Source organism: Rattus norvegicus, chromosome 6 (assembly GCF_036323735.1).
Source record: "Rattus norvegicus strain BN/NHsdMcwi chromosome 6, GRCr8, whole genome shotgun sequence".
NCBI classification, from domain to species: domain Eukaryota; kingdom Metazoa; phylum Chordata; class Mammalia; order Rodentia; family Muridae; genus Rattus; species Rattus norvegicus.
In genome coordinates, this window is record NC_086024.1 from 135,380,981 (window position 1) to 135,401,804 (window position 20,824).

Genomic DNA, 20,824 nt, shown 5'->3' on the forward strand with positions numbered 1-20,824 from the left:
GTACAGGAAGCCCAGGGAGTCTCTGATGATGGCAGGGTCAGTTCTGCCACAGTTGGGCAGGCCCCGGGAGGCAATAATGATGGCTCACCCAGCCCGTGTGTGGCCTGACTCATCCCATCTCCTTGCCTCATCCTTGAGCTTCAAAAGTGTGTTTCCTCAGGAAGCCTTCTGTCCTGATCCTCCATCTGCTGAGAAATGCCCTGTGCACCTGCTTCCCGTCCACTGTTTGGGAGGCCGCACAGGGCCCTGTGCACATTTTCTGGATCCCAGAGGGCTCCAGTCCCCAGAGACCAGGAATCAACACTCATACACTATGTGGCACTGAAGTGTGGCACCTAGGCCTTCCTTTCTCTCTGTCAAGTCTCCCTGTGTTAGCAAGCAGTCGCTCACCTGCCTTGAGCTTCCACGGTGGTTAGGAGGCCAGCCCCGAGCAGCAACCTTTGCTGTTTCCTCTGTCTTGCTTCTTTAGTCTTCTGTGGCCTTTATCATCTTGTCCTCTTCTCGCTTTTTCAGAACTTCCCCACTCACTAGATGTAGCAGTCTCATAAGTCTGTGTTAACCTGTAACCATCTACTGAGGTCAGCTGTCCTTGTCAGTTTGACAGTTGAGAGTCAGAGTGACTGTAGCAGGGGGACTGCATGGTCCCCTGTCTGGAGAGGTCTGTTTCAAGCTACAAGTTTAATCCTGTCTCCTTTGGAGACCAACACAGCCTTTGCATTTTAAGAAAAGCAGAAAAACAACAACAAAACCCAAATTGGAATGGGAAGCATCTGTCACTAGGATCATTCAGTGTTTCTTGGAACGTTCTTGCTAATACTTGAGGGGTCCTGGAGTGATCATGGAATGTGTGGGTTTTAGTTTGCAGTTAACATGTTTCGAACCTTGCCACCCTCCTCCAATCCTACGGGAGCAGAATTCGACCCAGAAGAAGATGAACCAACGTTAGAAGCCGCCTGGCCTCATCTGCAGGTACCGGACTGGGCACCAACTCAGATAGGATGGTGTACGCTGTGTGGGTGGTGGCCCAGGGCCTCTCCAGCTGATAGCCAATGGGCTTTTGATCTAAAGGAGTCTCTGGTCTGAAAATTTTTAGTAGAGCAGAAGGGGGAGGGAAAAGAAAAGTGGGAGAAGTGACAAAGATCGATTGAATGAGTGAGTGAGTGGTGAGTGAGTGATTGGCTGATTTTATGGACCCATTACACAGACCACAGAGATTTCTGTGCCCTCCATGATGATACCAACTTTACTGTTTACACTGAGTTCAGGGTCTGTCCTGGTTAGGGTTGCTGTTGTGATGAAACACCATGACCAAAGCAAGTTGGGGAGAAAAGGGTCTATCTGGATTTTGCTTTCACATCACTGTTCATTATCAAAGGAAGTCAGGACCAGAACTCAAAACCAAACAGGAACCTGGTGTCAGGAGCTGATGCAGAGGCCATGGAGGGTGCTGTACTGGCTTGCTTCCATGGCTTGCTCAGCATGTTTTCTTATAGAGCCCAGGACCACCAGCCCAGAGGTGACAGCGCCCACAGTGGGCTGGCCCTTCGTCATCAGTAATTAAGAAAATGCTCTGCAGGCTTGCTTACAGCATTTTCTCAATCAAGGTTCTCTCCCCTGGACGACTGCAGCGTGTGTCATCTCTCCCCTGGATGAGTGCAGCGTGTGTCCAGTTGATATAAAATGGCCCAGTGCAGGTTTAGAGCATTTCCCTGTGTGCTCCTGGGTTTGACTTTTGCTGCTGTGCATCCCAGGCTCCTTACCTTGTACAGTGTGAGGTCACTATTACAAGGCCACCACCAGTAGAACATTTATATCTGTCCTTGGTGAGGAGAGGAGGCAAAGTGAGAAACCTGGGAAGAAGCCAGATGTTCCACCCTCAAGGCAACTGGCTTCTTCACCGCTCATGATAGGCCATCCGTGCCATCCAGCCCACTGTGCTGTGTTTATTTACAAGAGAACCACAGAGGCAGTGGCTCAGTGGCTGTGTTTCCGTGCTTCTCTCCCAGGCAATCCTAAAGTTCTTGTCCACTTAGAACTCTGTGGTTCAGGTAGATAGCAGACTGCAGGCTCCACCCACAAGCCTGGGCACAGTCCCCAGTGTAGCAGCTAAGCCATGGGAAGCACTGTGTCCATTTAAAGTCCAGTGTTTTCAACAGATAAAGAATGAATTAGAGAGCTGTTCTTAAGCCTGAGTGAAGTACTGTGTAACTTGACTCATTGTTGTTTTTTTTCTCCTAGCTTGTTTATGAATTTTTCTTAAGATTTTTAGAGTCTCCAGATTTCCAGCCCAATATAGCAAAGAAATATATTGATCAGAAGTTTGTATTGCAGGTAAGTTTCCAGCTAGGTGTTCCTCAGCAGCCCTAAGGACAGAATGGCCATTGTCACTAAGTGTGGTTTTATTTTTCCTAAAGCTTCTAGAGCTCTTTGACAGCGAGGATCCTCGGGAGAGAGATTTTCTAAAAACTACCCTGCACAGAATCTATGGGAAGTTCTTAGGCCTGCGCGCTTACATCAGGAAACAGATCAATAATATATTTTATAGGTAAGTGGTTGTTCATCTACCCTTGATGCTGTCACATCAAAGATGGGGAGGGAAAGTGAGCCATGTGCTCCTGACCCCACCCCTCACGCCCCCCACGCCCCCCACGCACACTTTGCCTTACCACATTCCCTACCTTGCTGGGTTCCTACAGAGTTGTCCAGCTGCTCATAATGTGGATCCTTCTGTCCCATGTGCCTGCTTGCTACCTTGTCATTCCTGCTCACAGGGGGAGAAGAGGGGGAAGAGGAAGAGGAGGAGGAAGAGCAGAAAGAGGAAGAGGAGGAGGAGGGGAGGAAGTGGGCAGCCTTTGCCTGGGAGGATCTGGGAATTAGATGAACAGCTTGAGAGCCAGCCAAGCACAGAGAGGAGAGCCCTGCAACTGGCAGACAGGACTGCTTTCCTATCTGGGCCCAGACTTGGGCCTTCAGGACCAGAGAGTGACCACAGACCTGCCTGGGCAGCCCCCAGCTCAGAAAGGACACATCAGAAGCCTCCAAGTACATTTATGGCTGTGACCCCAGATGTCTTACCCCCACCTGCCCCTCCTCCTCTCTCCCTGTCTCACCTCTGACCAGGCCTCATGATTCTTAAGATCTAATATCCCAGGCGAGGGATACACCTATAATCCCAGTGCTCTGGGGGCCAAGGCAAAAAGATTGCCACAGCTTCATCTACATAGAGGTCCTAGTGAGCCGGAGCTCCATTCACATGGTCCACGCCACTGTTGCTGTCTGGCTAACATGTGCAGCCTTACTGGGTTATGTCCGTGCTCTCAGGGTCTGGCCTCTCCCAGACTGTGCAGCCATGTGTTATCCTAGGCTGGCCTGCTGCCCTGTCTTGCCTTGAGCCCTCAGACCTCTTTCTTCAAGAAGTCCACATGAGCGGACATGGTTCCTACTCCGCAGGAGCAGCCTCAGCGACACCAGCTTTGTGTGAACTCCCAGTGACACAGAGTGGGTGCTGGTAGATAGGTCTGTGTGGTTCTGTCATGGGAAGGTCTCACTCTGTCGCCCCTGGCTCACCTGTAACTCACTGGACTAGGATGGTCTCAAACTCCGAGCTCCTGCTTCCACTAGGACTAAGGCTGTGTGTTGTCCAGCCTGGGTTGTGCGGCTTGCTCAGTAGTAGCTGGAAGGCTTACTAAGTGAGCACATTACTCGAGTTGTTGGCTTCTTTGGCTGGCCTCCTGGCCTGACATCTGATTCCAGAGGTGCCTAAAAGTAACAAATCTTGGCAGTGATAGAAATGTGATATCCATCTGATATAAACTAAGTAAGCTTCACAGTGTAGCTGGAGGCCAGGCCTGCTTATGTGTAGACGCAGGACCAGCGAGCGCCCTCAGCCCTCATGTCAGCAAACGGCCTGCAGGATCCTTGCTTCAGTCCCCAGCAGTGACTGGAAGTGGAGCTCCCAGAAAGGGGTGCTGAGGGTGAGACTGGAAGTCTGTGTGGCCCTCTGGCCTTCTAGGCCTGGGGTTCCCTGCAGTTGGATCTTTTGCCTGGTGACACGTGGTGATATTGGGGCCCTCTGTGTGCGGCTCCCTTTGAGCCTTTCCAGGTTCCCTGTAATACATAGTGTTTCTCTAATGTACTTGCTGACGAGTCAGAAAATGATGTCGTCTGCTCCTGGTCTTTCCTTCTTGGCGCTGTGCTTCCCCACAAGGTCATCACTCAGCCCACGCTGTCTCTACACACAATGGCTACAACTTAGACTCCAGTCTCTTAGCCCCAAAATCCAGGCCTTGCCTGTCGAGTTGTTCCTCCGGTAAACAACTAGTGACTAGTGGTTTTGATCAGGCAGCAGAGCCACAAGTGTGATGATGAACTGTACGGCGGGAGTGTGTGGAGGGCTGCCTACCTCAGAGATCTTCCCTTGAGTGCTGATGGCTCAGCTGCCTTTTCAGAATAAGTACACATGATTCAGCTCTGTTCTCATAGAAGGGCTAGTGCCGCGGCATGGTATTTCTGTTTCCCCCCTTAGATCATCATTTCTATAACTACCTTGATACATACACTCAAAGGCAAACATACTATGGAGAATCCCTAATTGGCCTGAATCATGAAAAGAGAGTCAGGAGCAGCTCCAAGATCCTAGAAATGCAGTACTGTATGTGTTCAATATCCCCGACCCAGAAATCCACGCACTCCAGATTTTGAGTATTTCGAGCACTAAGGTGATAGATACCACAGTGGGAAATTACACACTTGCCGTATGTGATGGATCACAGTTAAAATGCAGGAATGGCCATGGACCCACACCTACCGACCCTGCCATTCAGGAGGTTTAGGTGGAAGGACCATTTCAGCCGAATAGTTGGACAGCACAAAGAAACCTATGTCTCTCTGTCTCTCTGTCTGTCTCTCTCTCTCTCTCTCTCTTTGCTTAAATTTTTTTTTAGTCATACTTAACCTAAAAATGTTGCATAGCATTACCTTCTAGCTCTGTCTAAAGAATAATTGAGTACAATAATTGAATTTTTGGTTTCAGTTTGGGTGATATCCCAAGATACATCTCATAAATATGCAGATGTAAATCTGGGTGATCTCTGACATTGAAAATTGCTGGTCCAGAGCATTCTGGGTAAGGGCTTCTCAACCCATACCCATAACTTGGAAGGAAATGCAGTTTTGAGCAACTTGGTTCCATTTACTGAAGCATTAAGCTGAGGGTCGTGTCTGTCACTTCTCATTGGCTCAGTCTGTTAGTGCGAGCCAACAGCGACTCTGCTGCCGCCTTTTGAAAGCAGTAAAAGGCAGGCCAGCCAGGCCAGAGAGAGCACTCTCTTGGGGCCGCACCCAGTGCCGCAGCTTCATGAGCCGCTGTTACTCCTCTGGGCCCTGACCTTGACCTGCCCTCAGCAGTGCTGCTGCTGTCAGGGCAGGAAGGTCCGCAGCAGCCGCTCAGTGCTGCGCAACTTTGCAACTTTGCCGACATGGCCTCTCGGGTTGTGCAGTCCTGCTTGGAGCCTTGTGAGCTTTTGTTTCTCATGTTTTGGGGTTTCTTTTCTTTCTTTCTTTTTTTTTTTTCTTAATAGCCCGAACTAAACTTGAACAGACAGTAATTCTCCTGCCTCCGCCTTCCCATTGTTATAATTATAGGTATGATCTGCCTCTTCCAGCTTCAGTGCTACTTCTGTGAGCACTAAAGCTCCAGAGGGAGTCAGGAGACTCTGCCAGCCTCCTCAAGGGGCTAAACTGGAAATGAGTGTGGCTTACTTCCATCCTGGGCAAGCCCAGGACAGTGGAGCTGCACAGGAAGGACGGTAGATCCCACCCTTTGTAGGCGCCGGACACGTCGTTCGGGAGACGGCTCAGTAGCAGCCCAACTTCAGACCAGTCTGGTTTTCGCTTTGAAGGAAGGATCAATCTTGCTCCAACTGGTCAGCTTAGTTCCCCAGGCGGTCTCCTCTGTGGAGGCAGAACTAGTCCCCTTCGCTCTTTCTTCCATTGTTAGTTAAAAGTGCTGAGAACTAGGACACCTCCATAAATGGTGTTAGCGTGGAAAGCTATGTGGCTTACAGCGACCGCCATCCTCCTATAATACACAGGAAGGAGGAGAAGTGAGGTCTGGCTGACCCCAGCTGTGTACAAGGATGCTGCACCAGCTACAGAGTTGCAACTGTCTTTTAGATACTTGAGGTAAAATATGTGAAGAGAAGTTGAGTTTTACAGAGTAAATCACTTTCCTACACTGCCCTGCTCGGACTGGCTGACGAGCCAGCTCCATGTCCTAGGGCAGGGATAGGAGGTCAGCAGGAAGCAGGTGGGACACACAGTCTCTTGGGGGAGGATTCCCTCTGTAGCCTTGGCTGTCCTGGAACTCCCTCTGTACACCAGGCTGGCCTCAAACTCAGAGATCCTCCTGCCTCTGCCTCCTGAGTGATGGCAAAGACGTGCGCCACGACAGCCATTCCAGTGGCAATACCCTCACAGCCATACTTCAGACTACAACCAAGCACATCCCGAGGCTTCTGTGTGTGGCTGCCCACATGCTCTCAGCCCGCCAGTCTTTCTCACCTGGATTCACAGACTGTTCTTTCCCTCTGCATGCTCGCTCACCTTGATGAGTCTGTCAGAGGCCTCCTGGGGCTTAGTGCAAGTAGGCCTCAGGGAGACCTGGCCATCTGAGAATACACAGATGTCTCAGATCTTAGCCTCTTCTGCACTATTTGTCTCAGGATACTGGGATTTGGGCCAGAAACTTCAGTACACAGCTTCTGGGGGAGGTGCTCCCTCTGATGGGCGAGGGCCTCCTCTACCATCACCTGTCCTAAATGTGCTTCCCTACTCTGTAGACCACCAGCAGTCAAGTAGCTGGGTTCAGTCTCCATGGACTTCTGGGGGCAGACATCCTCTGGCTCCCATTCTTGTTCCCAGTTCATTAGCACACATGTTTAAGTAGCACACAGATGCCAGGCTTGGTCTTAGCACCAGGAACCATTGACATGAAGCCTTTGTCCCTATCTGGAGGGAGACAGGCTGACACAGAGAATGGGGTGCGTGCCAAGAGCCCCCTAGACACCTGTGTGGGGTGTGTGGTCAGAGTCTGCAGAGAGACAGAGGAGAAGCAGACTGCATATGGGAAGCCGGTGTTGAGGAAGGAGGCTCAGAACTGGTAGGGAGAGACAATGTGGTGTTCAGAGAGGAGCTTCCAGCCATGGGGGTGGGGGAGGTGGGCTCTAAACTTGTGTAAGACATTACCTTATGTTGATGGCTTAGCAGGTGGATAGGATAGAAGGATGGACAGATATAAACACGAGCAGGCAGACAACGGTGCAAACTGGCATTGTCTGAATCTGCTGGCCGGTGCACAGGTGTTGGCTTCCTGGATACCTGAAAGTTTTCAGAATAAAATATTGAAGAAATTTGAGCTACTCGGACTATCCACCCTCGGGGCATCCACTGGGCTGTGAGGATTTCGTGTATGAAAGCACCCGAGCAGCTCTCCCTCCGGGTCTAACGCCGATGGTGCTTTGTGTGTTGCAGGTTTATCTATGAGACAGAGCATCACAATGGCATAGCAGAGTTACTGGAGATCCTGGGAAGGTAAGTCGCGCTGTCCCTGGCCGTGTACAGGCCGTGAACCTGTACGATTCAGCTCATCTATTCTGACTCCTGCCCCAGAGCAGAGCCATCTCAGCCAGGGCCTGAAGGAATGGAAGTAGAGTTTGATGGAAGCAGAAGGAAGGTTGGTGAACAGCACACTTCCATTTCTGCGGCTCTGTAGGTGAGCCCTCTGCACACACTCGAGTCCATTACTGCAGAAACCATGGAATTTCAATTTATTTCCCCTCGAATAGTGTTAAAAGTAGTTAGAGAGGAAGGTTGAGATTACAAGAGTATTTGAAGAATATGTATTTGAGGGATTGAGTAAAGGCTGATATTTCTGATTAGTTCATTTTTTTGGCCTTTCATATGTATAGTATGATTCAATTTTTATCACATTTTAATCTGAGCAAAGTTTTTACTTACTGTCATAAATTTTTTTCAAAAAGCCTGTAAATGTATTTTTTTTTTTTTGGGTTCTTTTTTTTTTTTCGGAGCTGGGGATCGAACCCAGGGCCTTGCGCTTCCTAGGTAAGCGCTCTACCACTGAGCTAAATCCCCAGCCCCTAAAAGCCTGTAAATGTAACCTAAAGTTCCCTTACCACTGATTCCCAAAAGATGTCCTTGGAGCTAAGAGGCAGGTCATCTGGACAGTGCCTCCCTCCAGTGCCTCTAGGGAAGCCAGTGTGCATTTGCAGCATCTGCAGGGAAGTCATCCAATGCGAACACTGAACGTGGTGGCTCCTCCAGCCACTGAACCTGCAGTCTGTGTCCCCTACCCTCCAACACACCACAGCACACCACACCACACCACACCACACCACACCACACCACACCACACCACACCACACCACACCACACCACACCACACACAGGTCCCTCCCAAGTTGCTGCTTTTGGGTCTGCCCCACAGCATAGCTTACTTAGTATGGCTAAGGGCTTCCATCCCCAGTTCCATGAGCTTGGGCAAGCTCCTTCTGTTAAATAGGAAGAAAGCTCAGTCCCCTCTTGCTCTTGCCCTCTCCGTGTGTGAGCAGTGGTGTGAACCATGTTAAGTGTAACTCTTACTACACTGTCTTTTCAATCCTGCCTCCAGCACAGGGTTCACGTAGGATTCCCCACAGATGGGCACAATACCCTTAACTCCTAGAGGACCAAGTTACCATTGCTCTGACTCTCTCTCTAGCTCTGAGAAACATTTGTTTGCTTTGCCTAATCTTGAAACCACGTGGATAGGCTCATGTTCAGTTTGGAGGTCCTTCTGTGGTGTGCCATTCCTACAGCGGGAACAGCATCTAGCCCGCACACTGGGAGGGGACAGGACTCTTGTTCATGCTAGAATAATGATCTGCAATTACACCCAGGAATGTAGAAGTCTTAAAGAAAAGTGCTGGCTGGGAGGACCAGGAACTAGGTCTCCCTGAGCTGTTGAACCTACTGCAGCTTTAGGAATGTTAGTCTGTCTCCAGGAGCTCCTGCAGCCCGGCTACTCCCCCTGTGCTGGGATGTGGTGCTCCCCGAGGGCCCCGTTTCATGGTTGTTGTTATCCTGTGAATATCCTCTTTATTCTGAAGTAAATATTTTACCCATTGGCTTTTCAAGCTGAAAACACAAGCTAAAAGAAACCGTGATTCCTGATTAGAGTGTGGACTGTAAACACTCAGACTGAACTCTCTCTTCACAGTATAATTAATGGATTTGCCTTACCACTAAAGGAAGAGCACAAGATTTTCCTGTTAAAGGTGTTGCTGCCCTTGCACAAAGTGAAATCCCTGAGTGTCTACCATCCCCAGGTAAGGCCAGCTGAGCAGCACAGCTGCCCACCTCTGCAGTGGCCCAGCCATTCCTGAGAGTGCCCCTTTCCCACAGCACTGTACTGCACTAAAGCAGACTTCTGGCAGGACTTCAGAGTCTGGGCAGAGAGTCCTTGTAAGAAATTTGGAAGAGGGTGGGAGGTGGCTCGGTTGTATAATCACTTGCCATCAAGTGTGAGGACCAGGGTGGAGAGACGTGACAGCCCACCTGTGCTTCTGTGCTCAGAAGGTAGAAGCAGGAGCCCAGGGCAAGTTCGCTAGCAGGCAAGTTAGCCAGCCCCTGGCTCAGCAAGAGACGAATTACCTCAGTGGTACAGGGCGGACAGCATCAGGAAAACACCAGTGTCAGCTTCTCCCCTCCACAGGTATTCATACATGTGCACGTTCATAGCCACACACACTTATGCATATAAAAAAGAAAAGTTCAGGGGAATCTCTGGAACGCAGATTGTACAGAGACTGGGGGACCCAGCTTTGAAAGGAGGCTTCTTACAGTGATCCGAACCTACTGCCCTAGAGACAAAAGCCAGATGGCCACAGCCGTGGGCCTGCTCTGACGCCTTGTAGAAGCCAACTGCAGAACTCAGGCTGTAGTTGTGCTGCCGCCCTAGGCAGTGCTGGCTCCTGGCTCGTTTCCGTCTGTTTGTATTGGATCTGCTCTCCCATAGACAGACCTTGGCTGTGCTGAGGCTCAAGGAGGTGACCACCCTCGGTTGCAGCCCACAGTCCTTTACATGGGCAGACACAGACTAGAGTAGACTAGAGGCTAGAGTGGCATTGAGAACACATGGACGGGGAGCTGGAGAGCTGGCCCAGCACTCAGCGCACTTCAGAGGACCTTCAATTTCCAGTGCCCGAAAGGCAGCTCCCAACCACCTGTAGCTCCTGCCCCTGTGAGGCCTTTTCTGGTTGTAGATCCACATGGCCACGGTGCACAGAGCTACCCACGGCTAAACAAATAACAAAATATTAAAAACTTCAATTTCCTCCCCCAAGACAGACAGACAGACAGACAGACACACACACACACACACACACACACACACACACACACACACACACACACACACACAGCTATAAAATCTGTCAGAAACAGATGGGGGGGGAAGGTCTTTCCCTGAAAGTGTCACTCAGAGGGTGGCACATGCATGGAGCGTGTCAGCCACATCAGACCATTTCCCAGAGGAAGGTGGTTGATGGTCATTCTAGAAGGCCGTTTCCATGCTGAAGTGACACTCTCTCCCCTCCCTTTCAGCTGGCGTACTGTGTCGTGCAGTTTTTAGAGAAGGACAGCACCCTCACTGAACCAGTAAGTGCTCGATCTGGACCATGACCGTGACCGTGTCCCACCCTGAGCAGCCATCATGCCACACATTTTACCACATTGCCTCACAGTCAACCCTGTCACCTTCAGTGACAACACTGTCGGAAGCTCCTCTCACTCCTGGTTGGAGGCTCAGCTATGGTGGTTTGGTGAAAGTTCCTTCACCGCAGTGAAGGGTCTGTCTAACAAGCTTTCCTCCTGTCTTGTACTGCCCCACAGTCCTGGGCCCCTCCACCCTGGACAGCAATGTCCTGACTCAGTTGCCAGTGTTGCATCAGGAGCAAAATCACTTCTGCTCTGGAGGCTGGTGGCATTGCTCCGGAGGCTGGTGACATTGCTCCAGAGGCTGGTGGCATTGCTCCGGAGGCTGGTGGCATTGCTCCGGAGGCTGGTGGCATTGCTCCGGAGGCTGGTGGCATTGCTCTGGAGGCTGGTGGCATTGCTCCGGAGGCTGGTGACATTTCTCCGGAGGCTGGTGGCATTGCTCCGGAGGCTGGTGGCATTTCTCTGGAGGCTGGTGACATTTCTCCGGAGGCGGTGGCATTTCTCTGGAGGCTGGTGGCATTTCTCTGGAGGTTGGTGACATTTCTCCGGAGGCGGTGGCATTTCTCCGGAGGCTGGTGGCATTGCTCCGGAGGCTCGTGGCATTGCTCCGGAGGCTGGTGGCATTGCTCCGGAGGCTGGTGACATTTCTCCGGAGGCTGGTGGCATTTCTCCGGAGGCTGGTGGCATTTCTCCGGAGGCTGGTGGCATTGCTCCGGAGACTGGTGGCATTTCTCTGGAGGCTGGTGGCATTTCTCCGGAGGCTGGTGGCATTGCTCCGGAGACTGGTGGCATTGCTCCGGAGGTTGGTGGCATTGCTCTGGAGGCTGGTGGCATTGCTCCGGAGGCTGGTGGCATTGCTCCGGAGGCTGGTGGCATTGCTCTGGAGGCTGGTGGCATTGCTCCGGAGGCTGGTGGCATTGCTCCGGAGGCTGGTGGCATTGCTCTGGAGGCTGGTGGCATTTCTCCAGAGGCTGGTGGCATTTCTCCAGAGGCTGGTGGCATTTCTCCGGAGGCTGGTGGCATTTCTCCGGAGGCTGGTGGCATTGCTCCGGAGGCTGGTGGCATTGCTCCGGAGGCTGGTGGCATTGCTCCGGAGGCTGGTGGCATTGCTCCGGAGGCTGGTGACATTGCTCCGGAGGCTTGTGGCATTGCTCCGGAGGCTGGTGGCATTGCTCTGGAGGCTGGTGGCATTTCTCCAGAGGCTGGTGGCATTGCTCCGGAGGCTGGTGGCATTGCTCCGGAGGCTGGTGGCATTTCTTCGGAGGCTCGTGGCATTGCTCCGGAGGCTCGTGGCATTGCTCCGGAGGCTCGTGGCATTGCTCTGGAGGCTGGTGGCATTGCTCCGGAGGCTGGTGGCATTGCTCCGGAGGCTGGTGGCATTGCTCCGGAGGCTCGTGGCATTGCTCCGGAGGCTGGTGGCATTGCTCTGGAGGCTGGTGGCATTGCTCTGGAGGCTGGTGGCATTGCTCTGGAGGCTGGTGGCATTGCTCTGGAGGCTGGTGGCATTGCTCTGGAAGGTTATTTCAGTCAGTGGTGTCTTACAGCCTTTGAACAGCAGGTGAAGGCTAATCTACTGTCTTTTGGTGTAGATTTCTAATTTATTTTTTTCTCTTGGTGTTTTTTTTTTTTTTTTTTTGGTTCTTTTTTTTGGAGCTGGGGACCGAACCCAGGGCCTTGCGCTTCCTAGGCAAGCGCTCTACCACTGAGCTAAATCCCCAACCCCCTTCTCTTGGTGTTTTATCTTTATTTTTAAAAAATTAATTCCTAGCACCTCCATACAAAAAAAAAAAAATCAGTAAATAAATGTGGGATTGGCAAAGTTGCTCCTGCCTGATGTGAGCCAGTGTGTAAGCATCTGAATTCACTTTAAAAAGAGCCCACACTACAGTCCGTAGCCCTGCAGTCCATCCACTTTACAGTTCAAGCCAGACACCATGGCTCCGGAGCCTGAGGTAGATAGATGACATGGCGTATGTGGTCAGCCTGGGCTACACGGCAAGGCCCTGTTTCAGAAAAGAAGCGGGCTAGAGGGACAGCAGTTGTAAGAGCACCTTGCTCTTCAGAGGGTCCCAGCACCCTGCTGGCTGTAACTGCAGCCCCGAGGGGTCCGACGAGCACTAGCAGGATGCTCAGGCTTCTCCCCCACACCTCATCCCACAGATAACAATTTACTGTTAAAGAGAAAAGAGATCTGTCTGCTCCCACCACCCCTGTTACATTCAAAGTCAAAGGAAAGAGAGGCCTGGGGAAAAGGTACACTGAGCCTTCTCTCTTGTGTTTTTCATACTCTGGTGACTGAAGAACTGGCCACGTGTGAGTGCACGTTTGCCTCAGGCAAGGTCCTCCCACCCAAAGCATCTCTATAATCTGGGCCCTGTCCCAGCCGGATGGGGGCCTGCTTGGCCCAGATTGAGTCCCTTTCCTCATCTGTCTGAGCATAGCTAAGCTCAGGTGACAGGTGTAAAGGTTTCGGTCCTATAGATGTGGTGTAATGGCAGATAGGCAGCTTTGTGAGGGGTGAGCTTACCTGCAGGAGGTGAGAGAGAGACAGAATGCTGTTACACTGTAAACACGGGATGCCAGCCGTGGGCACAAACAAAGCAAAAGGTCCTACTCTTCCAGTGTGATGTGTCCACCCGAGCTGTCGTGTGGTAGGTAGTTCCTGCTGACAGAGGACACCACTGTCCAGCCACAGAAAGCAGAGCTTGTTTTCATATTCTCGCAGCGTCTGGGCTCTCAGCTGCTGCACTTCTTCCTTTGAAGTTTACACTTTATACACGTGTAAAGGCCACTGTGTCTGAGCACCTCATGTTGTTTTATGGTTTGTTTGGTTGGTTGGTTAGTTTGGTTTTTGATACAGGGTTTCACCCTGTAGCCCTGGCTGTCCTAGAACTCTCTCTGTAGACCAGGCTGGCCTCAAACTCAGAGATTTGCTGGTCTCTGCCTCCCAAGTGCTGGGACTAAAGGTGTGCCCGCTGCTGCCTCACCCTGAAGACTTAAAATGCAGGTGTGAGCGCTGTGTCCACTCCGCACACACGGACCTCACGCTGCCCCAGGTCTCCCGGTTCCCACACAGAATTGCTTTAAGTACAGGTCCTGTTCCTTATTGCAGTCAAATTCCCACCAATAAACGACCTACAGGGAAGAGTACAGTAAAAGACGTCACGTGTGAGTACAGCAGAGCTGATGGCTGCAGGACCATGTAGCTTAGAGGCTTTGGATCCAGACAGATGGGGAAGAGGGAAGTCCAGAACCAGCTGCCTTTCTCCTGTCTCAATTGTTACTTCATCTAGGACTCTGCCTCCTGGGATGAGTCCACCACCACAGGGCAGGTCTTCCTACAGTTAATCCTCTCCAAAGAAGCCCGAAGGACAAACCCTTGGGTGTCTCTCATTAATGCCTTAGGCAGCCCTTAATCCAATCAAGCTGACAGTGAAAATTGCCCATCACAGTGTTCTGCTTAAAAGTCTGCCATCCATCCGTAAAGGGCATTTGCTGACTGACCCCTGAAATTGATACTTTTCATGCACTCCAAAGTGTCCTACACATGCAACATTAGACACAAATACTGTTTTCTTGGTTGCCAGGCTAGAGGCTCATGGGAGATTTTACACACCTCTGTCTCCTTTCATCCGCCTGCCTCCCTCAGCTAATGGGATGATTCACATGTCTTGGCAGTCACTGCTTTGCTCCTAGATACACCAGGACAGGCACCCACGACTCAAGGCAGGGTCACTGACATGCTTCTCCTTTCCCCGTTCAAGGAGCATGCACTGAGCTGGAGCCTAGAGCTGGTGTTGTCTAGCGTTAGCCTGTGCTGGCACGCACACCTTCTGCAGAGTCCTGCCATTCTCACACGCAGCCCAGGATACTGGGTGCTGCTACAAAGTTCAAAGATGAAAAATTCCGGTGTGAATCTGGTTTAGAAACTGGCTTTTCCAGCAGAGCAGTCCAAGTTGGTGGTGCTGTGCAGCTCCTACACAGCTTTAAAGCCACTGCAGCTGGAGGGCCAGTATGGGTCTAGAGTAACTTCTGTCTTCCATATTAACCTGATTCAAAGTAGATACTCCAGAAACGCCTGGTTGACCTAGTAGTAAGAGGGAAGTCATTAAGTAGTTAATACACTTTAGAAGTATGTTCTTTTAAAGACTTTGTTTGTGAGAGTCTTACCAGCCCTGCATGGCCTGGCACTCCATATGTAGACCAGACAGGCCTCAAACGCACAGAGATCTGCCTAACTCCACCTCCTGGGGTCTGGGATCAAAGACATACAGCACCCTGCCCAGCTCAAGATAGTTGAGGGGTTTTGTCAGATTCTAAATGTCCCAGAGCCTAAGCAGCATGCTCTGAAGGGTGACACACAGGGACTCCCCAGCAGTGTTGGTCCGAAGATGGGAGCAGGGATGCTAGCTCCACGTCCTGTCATCTCCATCGTCATCAGTGGTAGAAAGGGAGACACAGCCCAGCACCACGGTCAGCAGCCCAGGGGTATACACATGTGCGCGCGCGTGCACACACACACACACACAATGATTCTGTCCTAATTACATTGTTCAGAGGATATCATGTATAACAGTGTTTAAAGATTGTAAAAGTTTGGGTAGGGGAGGTGGCACGTTTTAATCCCAACACTTAGGAAGCCGCCAGAGGCAGGCAGATCTCTTGATTTTGAAGCCAGCCAGCCAACCTAGATAGTGAGTTCCAGGACAGCAAGGGTTACACAGAGAAACTCTGTCTCGAGAAACCAAATATTTCATATGATTTCTTTATGTTGAATTTCTTCCTGCGGGTCATCATGGTAGCTCAGTGGATAAAGGTTCCAGTGCTAACTGACAGTGTGGGTTCAGTTCCTGGGGCCCACATGGTGAAGGGAGACGCCCAGTCTCTGCAGGCTGTCTTCTGTCAGCCACACACGTAGACCAGGAAATAAGTAGGTGTGATAGGAGACAATTCCTTTCGCAGATGAAATCATTAGGTAGCTTTTATGAAGTGTTTAAGAATGGGGTATTTAAGAAGAGCGCTGATACCTTAAATCCAGACCACAAACCTCTGGACTCCAAGAAGGCATAGTCTGTCCTTAGCCTCCATGTTTGAAGTCTTTAGGCAAAGGAGTGTTATCTGTAGATGGCCTCGGTTTTGTAAGTTCTGTTGAGGTTTCTTAAATCCTCAACCAGTGGGAACTCAAAGTCCCGAAATGAGGTTTCCTTTCTCCTGTCTCTTTAACGTTTCATCTTTCCATCTTCCCTCATAGACATGGCCTCATGGCCTCATGGCTGCTTCAGAGAGGGACAGGTGGTTTCTATTCAGATGTGTGTTTGCACAGGTGTGTGTGCACAGGTGTGTGAGCAGGCCTATGTGCACAGGTGGTATGTGAGCAGGTGTGTGTATGCATAGGTATGTGAACAGGTGTGTGTGAGCAGGTGTGTGTGAGCAGGTGTGTGTGAGCAGGTGTGTGCGTACATAGGTGTATAAGCAGGCCCATATTTATGCAGGTGTGTGAGCAGGTGTGCGTGTGTGCATAGGTGTGTAGCAGTGTGTGAGCAGGCCTATGTGTACACAGGTGTGAGCAGGTGTGCGTGCAGGTGTGTGTGCACACAGGTGCCCTTGTGGAGGCAGGCCTGCTGGTGCTCCTTGTACTTTTCAGAACTTGATGGCTGAACTCTAAAACTGTAGTTAATCTTTGTTGAACCAAATCCAGTATCTTCTGCTGGTGTAATTTGGTAAGATTTTGAAAGTATGGAGAAGCATTTTTTTAAGTTCCCCACAGGCACTCTTTGTAGCTGTCTGACTTAGGCAAAGACAGTAACGTGCAGTAGCTACAGACTAGGAAAGCACTGTGAATTTATAGTCCTACTCCCTGGGCCTCAGACAAGGTAGCATGACTCCCAGGGGAGGCCTCGACTGCCACGTGCTTCCTCCTGACCACGCACTCTCCAGCACTCATCCTCAGCTTCTGGGTAATTGCACAGAGAGAGCATTGTGAACCTCGCTCGGGTCCAGAACCTACAGTGAGTGTGGACTTATGTCTGCTTCATTGACAACACGCTTTTGATGTATTTTAACAGAGTTGTAAACTGTGTGTGCATTTGTGTGCACAAGTAGTCGGTTAACTTGAGAGGCGCAGTGTGCATACATCTGAATGTTGCTAACAGTATCAAAACTGGCAGTGTCCACTGTCTTCCGTCAGAGGGGATGGACACACTGAAGTCTATAAAACTAGGCTGTTGGGCTGGAGAGATGGCTCAGCGGTTAAGAGCACCCGACTGCTCTTCCAGAGGTTCTGAGTTCAATTCCCAGCAACCACATGGTGGCTCACAACTATCTGTAAAGAGATCCGATGCCCTCTTCTGGTGTATCTGAAGACAGCTACAGTGTACTTATATATAATGATAAATAAATAAATCTTTAAAAAAAAAAAATAAAGAGCACTGACCGCTCTTCCCAAAAAAAAAAAAAAAAAAAAAAAAAAAAACCTAGGCAGAAAGGGCGTGGTGGGGATTCCCACCCTGGCCTCGTGTTGCTTGGCAGTGGGATGTCAGATAGAAGCACTGACATCTTCCTCTAGGGCGGCAGTTCTCAGCCTTCTTGATGGTGCATAGTTCCTATTGTCGTGGTGACCCTAAACCTTAATCTGCTTCATTGGTACTCACAGCCGTAATGTTAGTACTGTTAGGAATCGTAATGTAAGTATCTGATATGCAACCCCTGTGGGGGCCGTGACCCAGAGGTTGAGAACCAGTGCCCTACAGTGTCTTGGCGTCTTGTGAGGTCACTGTTTGCTGTTGCTGTTTTGTAGGTGGTAATGGCACTTCTCAAATACTGGCCAAAGACTCACAGTCCAAAAGAAGTAATGTTCTTAAATGAATTAGAAGAAATCTTAGATGTAATTGAACCATCAGAATTTGTGAAGATCATGGAGCCTCTTTTCCGACAGTTAGCCAAATGTGTTTCCAGCCCTCACTTCCAGGTATGTGGGTTTGGGTGATGGGGGTCGGGGACTGGTGCTCCTGTCAAAATGACACAATCAGTGTGTATGTTCTGGTTCTGCTGTGATCCACTGGTGAAATTCAATTTTTTTTTTTTTACTTAACATGTATTCAGAACTAGATGCTAAAATTTTGGCCAAATAGGGTGACTCCTTCCTGTAATCCTAGTACTTGGGAAGTTAAGGCAGGAAGATTGCTACACACTGAGACCAGCTGGGCTATCGAGAGACTCTGTACCCCAAAATAAAGTCTAATCTTAGTCCTGGGTAGTTTCTCTTCTGACCTCTCTTCTGATCACTTAAACGTGCTCCTAGCAGCTGTGATTGACAGCACTGTCTCCGAATGAAGCTGTGCATGCAGGCGATGCAGTACCAGGTTCACAGGGCCCAGTTTCTTTAATTGAGTTATACGAATCACTGAATACCTCAACAATAAAAATCTTGTACATCTTTTAAAAATCAGTATTTCTCCCTGGCAGTGGTGGCATATGCCTTTAATTCCAGCACTCAGGAGGCAAAGACAGGCAGATTCTGTGAATTTGAGGACAGCCAGGGGTACACAGAGAAACCCTGTTGGAAGGAAGGAGAGAGAGAAGAGAAGAGAAAGAAAGAAAATGTAAAAAGAAGACATTAGCATTTCTGATTTTTTTTTTAAACTAACAAAATCCTGTCTGGGAAGCTAATGTCCATCACCCACTTTCTACTCTTGAGTTCCCCGAGCAGCCTTGGCTGTGTGTCCTTCCAGGGACACCTTTGCATGTGTCCAGCTGATGTGATGATCAGCAGCCCCAGGAAGCTGGTGTCCCCAGAAACTGTGACTGCTTAGCACCATGAAACTAACTGAGCACCAGGGCTACATGAAGGGACTCAGAGTCCTGAGAGACTCTTGTCTCCATACTGAGGCCCTTCCATGCAAAGCCTTCCCAGAGTTATGAAGGAAGTCATTGAGACCAGCAGAACTAAAACCAGGAAGCCTGACAGCCCCGCTGGGGATGAGGCCGGGTCTGCTTCTGCTGAGGAGCCTCTGAGGGGCTTCCCACTGCTCAGCTGAGCTGCTGTGTTGTCGTAGACAGCCAGAGCACTGTACCTTAGGATAGGACAGGATGATGCCTCCGAGGCGTCCCAAGCATGAGATACCTCCCTTCCTGTTGGAGGTATCTTCCTGACTGGAGGAGAGGGTCCAAGAGATCTCCTGTGTTGTTGGCTTGAATGAGAACACATTTCCAACACCATGCCCACCTGCCGCCATTGCCACCATGTTCCCTGCTGTTGTCACCGTGGACTCTAACTTTCTGGGACTTGGAGCCCCCAGTCAGCTGCTGTATTTTATAAATAATTTATAATTGCCTTAGTCATGGTGTCTCTTTACAGCACTAGCTACAGAATACAGTTCCCAACCAGAATGTGAGGATAAGACCCTTTTGCTGATGACACCATGTACTTTGATCACAGGAGTTAGAGAAATGAAGCTGGTGCTGACCTAGAAAATTCTTTGATTGCCAGTTTCCATAGCGTTGCAAGGTGCTAGGCAGGCTATGGTAACTACTCACCCAGCAAGATATGCCCAAAGGTATAGGTATAGTAAGGGCATGAATGTCTTGGGGGTAACCAACAGCTTTCTGATTGGATTGATAAAAATCAATTAATTAACTGCCTGCCCAGTAAGAGAGATCTCACCATAAACCCGAGCTTGAACCAGAGGCTAGAGCATCCGTAGACCCTGGGAGAAGGGACTGCCATCAGTTTGCTAAGCTGACTGTGTCCCACTGGCTTCTAAACACTGAGTCCGTGTCCTTAGGTTAGTGCCAGTCACACCCCTCTCAGAGAACCTGCTTTGTGCAGTGCACAGAGGCTAACACAAAGCCACAGTGCAGAGTAAATGACTAGAGTGTTCACTCTCACATCCCTGCCGTAGTGTCTTCCTCCCAGGCTCAGGGAAAGTCATGGGAGACAGAAAGGTTGTAGGAGGCAGAAGTCAGGGAGGGCTGCTGCAAGTGTGCTTTCTGGGCACAGCAGTCGTGGTTGCCACACAAGACCATTCTAGCCCGTGTTCCTGTGGGTGGGCAAGGCTCACAAAGGCCTACTTCTAGGTGAACAGTTACAGACACTCAACGTTGCTGGGAGAAGAGTTAGGTTTTGGTTTGGGGTTTTTTGAGATGGGTTTCTCTGTGTGGCCTTGACTGTCCTGGAATTTGCTTTAACAGCCCAAACTGACCTCAAATTCATGATCCTCCTATCTCAGATTCAAAGTGTTAAGATTACTGGTGGGTACTACTATCCGTCAACTTTGATAACATGTCATGTGGGAAACAAGCCCAGGTAGGAAAGTAGGTGGTCTGCAAGGCATTGACCTTGTTTACTGGAGCAAAAGTGAGTGATTCAGGCCTGCGCGCCCCAGCTGTGCGCCCACTGTGCCTTTCCTCCCTTGAGCCAAGGGTAAAGTGCACAGGGACACCGGGAAGGCCTGCTGTGGAGAAGTGTAGACACCTCTGACGGTCATTCACCCGTCATTCACCTGTCATTCAGGACTCTTTTCTCTTTCTTGTAGGGGCCTCCCCCATAAATCCAGTCTCCATAGGCCCGGATCAGTTCTAAAATCTAACTGAGATAGTGGCCAGTTCTTTCTTAATATTTAGATGTTTTTCCCTATGCTTTTTCTGTTTTGAACTTTGTCACTCCCTGGCCATCTTGGTAGCTTCTCTTCTAGATGTTGCCCTGCACCTAAGGCAAGGCCATGGTGGCTGCAGAGGAGACGGAGTCTGTGGAGTCAGTCACCTCTGAACTCCCAAGTTGTTGTGAAAAGTGGAAAGCACTCTGCCAAGTGGTTCAGCAGATAAGTGCTGCTGAGTCTGCATGGTGCGAGAGAAAAGCAGCTCCCCAAAGCTGCCCTCTGACCTCCACACACGCTGTGTTATGCACGTGCCCTAACCGATACCCACACGCATACACAAAATTATTTTTTTAGAAAGAAAAAATGGGTACTATGCTGGTGCACGCTGACTGAAGACGTGCGGACAGGACAGTGAAGTCGTATGTCCTCATGAAGGGCCCAACACTGAGGAAATC

At 50.2% G+C, this 20,824-nt stretch overlaps 1 protein-coding gene across 14 annotated transcripts in view; it reads left to right on the top strand.

Annotated features, from left to right (window-relative positions):
• Window positions 1-20,824, top strand: part of Ppp2r5c (protein phosphatase 2, regulatory subunit B', gamma) — a 136,645-nt gene that overhangs the window by 98,034 nt on the left and 17,787 nt on the right. For all 14 annotated transcript variants that reach the window (XM_063262522.1, XM_039112971.2, XM_008764962.4 and 11 more), the window contains 7 exons: window positions 859-969; window positions 2,239-2,331; window positions 2,415-2,545; window positions 7,531-7,590; window positions 9,275-9,383; window positions 10,660-10,713; window positions 17,570-17,740. In XM_063262522.1, coding sequence (XP_063118592.1) covers window positions 859-969; window positions 2,239-2,331; window positions 2,415-2,545; window positions 7,531-7,590; window positions 9,275-9,383; window positions 10,660-10,713; window positions 17,570-17,740 — 729 coding nt within the window. The remainder of the gene's footprint in view (window positions 1-858; window positions 970-2,238; window positions 2,332-2,414; window positions 2,546-7,530; window positions 7,591-9,274; window positions 9,384-10,659; window positions 10,714-17,569; window positions 17,741-20,824) is intronic.